Genomic DNA, 4,818 nt, shown 5'->3' on the forward strand with positions numbered 1-4,818 from the left:
AGGAGGGAAGGAAGGAAGGAAAGAAGGAAGGAAGGAAGGAAGGAAGGAAGGAAGGAAGGAAGGAAGGAAGGAAGGAAAGAATCTGCCCAGGAATCACGACTGCTACTGGGAACAGGAATTTTAACCTACATCTATAAAATATGAAAGCCTATGTTCTATTATACTTGCAGCCTTCCAGCTACCACTGTTTTCATACTTACACAAGGACAAAATTTTAAGTACCTAGCATAGTATAGCTAAGTAAAACTTTGTGAAATGTATTCTTTATACTAAACATATTACTGGGTCATTTACATAATTTTAGTTTTCAATTTTCCTATTTTGTATTTAAGGCAAAAGTATTTTTTTAACAGTTGTTAACACACATACATATAAATATACATACTCTTTTTTCTTTTTCCCTTGGTATTGGGGATTGAATCAAAGGAATATAAATTTGTTTTATTTATTTTTTTCTTCTCACTGAGTTGGTACATTTTAGGTATACAGTACAGTTACATTCATCATTGGGATCTTGTACTTTTACATGGCAGGTTTTGGTTCTCATTTTTACCCCTTACCCCTGCCCTCCCTAAAGGAGTATAAAATTGCATTCCCAGCTCCCCACCCTTTAACTATTTTTGTTATTTGGGTGGAGGATATCAAGGCTTGAACTCAGGACCTTGCGCTTGGGAGACAGACAGCAGAACCACTGAGCTAATTCCCCAGCCCTCTACCATTTAATTTTTGAGATAGGCTCTTGCTGTCCTGACTGGCCTTGAACTTGTAATCCTTCTGCCTCAGCCTTCCACATGCCTTTTTATCTTTTTAAGACAAGGTCTCCGCTAAGTTGCCTAGGCTAGCTTCAAACTTGCAATCTTTCTGTCTCAGTCCCACCAAATAGCAGGTGTTACAAGTGTACACTACCATGTTGAGCTTTCTTGCTTAGAAGATCCTCAAATACTTGATTTTTAAAATTTTAATCAGATAAATATTTTTATATCCCATATTTCATTAATGTAAGTTTTTAGTTGCATTTTAAATTCCTGAATCACATATTCAAAAATATTATACAATGGTTGAATTTGGTGGAACATATTTTATCTTTGAAAACTGGTGATTCACTTACAGTATATTTTTAAACTCAGTGACAAAACAGTCTACTGAAATGTCCTAAATTCAATTATGAAAGGAGTTAATACTTTTTATCCAATCTAGAAACATTAAAACAAAGATCTTTTCATTATCAGAGATCAGCCATAAAGTGTATCATGTGCCTGATTTAATCAATTAAAAATTGGACACATCTAAATTAAGGTGATTAAATCTATTCTGAAAGGGAAAAAAGTGAGTTAAGCACGGTACTAAGATATAGCTATAGGTAGCGCTACAAAACCATCAGTGATCCTCTGGTGTACTGTGATTTCTCTTACCTTATGTTTTTTTCCAGCTTCTCTCTCACTATTTTGTCTATCTTTTTTGTCAGGAAAAAGGAATTCCTCATCTCCTTCAACAAATGCATATGGATCAATTTTAGATTCTTGTTCTGTATCAGATGCTATTGCTGAAATGTACTGGTTTTTAATTTGATATTGCTGTACTAATTCATCAGAAACTTTTAAAGGTTTCTTACACTGCACCATTAACCTGCATAAAAATAAAATTAGAAAATTATTCTTAATATCCAGGAAAGCAAAAAATTTTTCAAAAATAAGTAACAAAATTTTAAAAATTAGAGATTAACCTGTATTCTTAACTACAAATGAAGAAACAGATATAGTAAGAGTATGTGATTTACTGAAGTCTGAAATTTAGTAATAGAAAAGTGAGACTAAATTCAGCTCTCCTACCCATGTTGTCTTTCCACCAAAATATGCTCTCTTTCAGTAACTTACTTTGTTCTTAAGTCTTCAAGCATACTTGCCCAAATCACTGAAATGAGCTGTCTAATCTCAACTGCTCCAGAATAGTGACTCTGGGCTTTATAGCAAAACAGGATACTTTTATACAATTTATATACATGAACACTGAATATCCTTTTCTTATCGTCATAAATGAATGTATTTTAAGTTTTTTGAAGGCCTGATTTGCATTTCATGAAAATAACATTACTGGCAAGATGTATTACGAGGCAAAGTAAAGTGGTAATGCAAACATTTTAGTTTAGTTTTGTTTTCTAATTATACTGGAAAGTCAATATTTTTGTTTTGTTTTATTTTTTGGTACCGTGGATCAAATTCAGGGCCTTGCACTTGCGAGGCAGGTGGTGGCACTACTGAGTTATATCCCTGGCCCTGGAAAGTCAATTTTTATATTGCCAGTCTTCTGGTCAATATAGTAATTGAAAAAAGTATTGCAGTATACTAATATAGTATAACCAATAAAGTCACAAGGAAGGACAGAATAGAAGAGATAATAGTGAACTTGGAAAGATAAACTAATAAGAAAATGACAAACCAGAGAAAGCTGAAATCTAAGGAAAAGAGGGAAGCCACAAGAAAAATGCTAATCTGTACCACAAAACCCACAGAACCCTGGAAAGCATCAAGTTTTAAATATCTCCAAAGAAAAAAAGACATTTGTGCTTTATATTCCTAAAGACTACAATATGAATACAGAATGATTTGTTTCTGATTTGTGAAAGACACCTTTTTGAAGACTCTCAAATTCCTATTTTCTCAGGTATACAAAGCTGAGGTTTCCAAGCTATTAGAACAGTGGCAGCCAGGCTTCTGGCCACAGTACTTTCTTTTTTTGTTTTTGGTACCAGGGATCGAACTTGGTTCCTTGCGCTTATGAGGCAGGCAGAGGAACCACAAAGCTAAATCCCTGGCCCTTAGCCACAATACTTTCAAAATCCTGAAATACTGTAACTATTTCACTCTAAGTAAAAACCACAGTCTTAATATCTTCCCCAAATGTTCCATGATCTGGCTCCTCTTTTCCTTTCTAACATCACCTGGTTCTACTACGGCCCTCTTTCTCATTCACACTGTTTCCAAGGGTTTCCTTAATGTTCCTTAAAAAGGACAGGTCACACTCCTCATTTTTTCCTGTTTGATACAGGTTTCCTCCAATATCTGTAAGGCCAACTCCTGTACTTCTTTCAAATCTTTGTTTAAATGGAGATTTCTCTATGAAGTAACTACTTTACTAAAAACTGCCATATGACTAAGCAATGATCCTCTTTTATCCTGCCCCATTTTCCCCTTAGCACTAACTCTTAATATATTATATAAATTTAGTATGTTCATAGTTGACTGTTATTCCCAGTCTTGTCTTTGTTTACTAAGCTTTCTCAAATGTCAAAAAAGTATCTAGCACATAATCAACAGTCAAAAATATTTGCTAATAAATGAAATCTAAGAGTCATACAGGATTGAGATATTTTTGCATTAATATCCCTAAAGTATATCTCATACAGTGAAAAAATGTTTACATTAGAAAATACTGCTGCTACTGCTTATATCCCTTAGTATTTAAACAAAAATTATGTAAGGTTTGGGAGTAAGGGAAATATTAACCAGATTGTAAATTCTTTGAATGACAAGTATATCTATCTATTCACTAATACCTAGCACTTAGGAGCATTCTGTCCCCTATAAACAGGTTGAAACAGAGGTCCACAAATTAAAAACTAAAAGCAAATCTCAAATGTATGTATCATCAATCTCTAAAACTGAAGTTCAAAGTCTAAAAAACATTTTTCAGGGGAACACACTGTTAACACAAGTGTCAGTGGGTATGATAATTAATCATTACAAAAGTTCTGTTCTACAAACAGATAAACATTTTTTTTAAGAGCAGCTCTGGAGGAGTTAGAGGGGGGGGAGGGGGAAAAATAAGAACCAAGATAAATTATGTAAAGGTGCAAATTTCCAATGATTAATATCTTTATATTGTATACCTAAAATGTACCAATAAACTTAATTTTTAAAAAAATAGCTTGAGTATGGCTCAGTGATAGAGAACTTACCTAGCATGAGGCCCTAGGTTACACTCCTAGCCCAGCAAAACAGAGAAGTGGTGGGGGTCATTATGTACTTCAATACACTGTGTTACATCTGAATATACCTGAATAATCTGAGTAAGCTTTGGCTGAAAATTACTCAATATTATAATGTAAATTTCTGCACTATAGTACATTTGACCTCTTCCATTCTCAATACTTAAAACAACCTCTGAAGATAGGAAATAAGGATAGTCTAACTTTGATGTGTGAATTAACAAGGAAACATGTGGTTCACCAAAGTCACATAGTGGCAACAGTACAGATGGTTATGTGTTCATATTCAAATACCTATTCATAGGGGACAAAGTATAAAGAAGTTCTCCCATCTCTGGCCTGAAAAGATACTACTGTTCTATGTACAGATAAATAAAATAATTCTGTTTTTCATATTAAGTTGTCCTCTGGCCGAAGCATAAAAACTGTGAGTTTCCATAAGTAGCTGTTAAATTAATGCACAGTAACATTATTAAAAAGACTAGTTCTATTTAACAGATTTCTATTAAAGGTAAAAATTAGTAAACCTAATACATTTCCTAAAGACAACTCTTTGCTATTTTATAGAATCACTCTAAAAAACACTGGGATATGCAAAGATTTTAAATGTAGTCAATAATGTCAAGTCACAATAAATTTAAAAATTAACTAATTTACATTATACATTCTCCTATGCTGAAAACTAACAGGTATATAATTGTGATTTTTGAGGATGAATTATCACTTTGTCACTATTCATTTATTTAGTATATACTTTTATGAATAGAAAAAAGATCACCTCTGCCTTCCTAAAAGAAATTTTCACATATTGCCAAACACTACAGATAGTTTTT

At 33.1% G+C, this 4,818-nt stretch overlaps 1 protein-coding gene across 1 annotated transcript in view; it reads right to left on the minus strand.

Moving 5' to 3' along the window:
* Med13 (mediator complex subunit 13) overlaps positions 1–4,818 on the minus strand; it is a 101,708-nt gene that overhangs the window by 37,286 nt on the left and 59,604 nt on the right. The window contains exon 9 of the mRNA XM_010626732.3: positions 1,413–1,626. Coding sequence (XP_010625034.1) covers positions 1,413–1,626 — 214 coding nt within the window. The remainder of the gene's footprint in view (positions 1–1,412; positions 1,627–4,818) is intronic.

The sequence above is a fragment of the Fukomys damarensis genome, unplaced genomic scaffold (genome assembly GCF_012274545.1).
Source record: "Fukomys damarensis isolate Sample0158 unplaced genomic scaffold, DMR_v1.0_HiC HiC_scaffold_13, whole genome shotgun sequence".
NCBI lineage: Eukaryota > Metazoa > Chordata > Mammalia > Rodentia > Bathyergidae > Fukomys > Fukomys damarensis.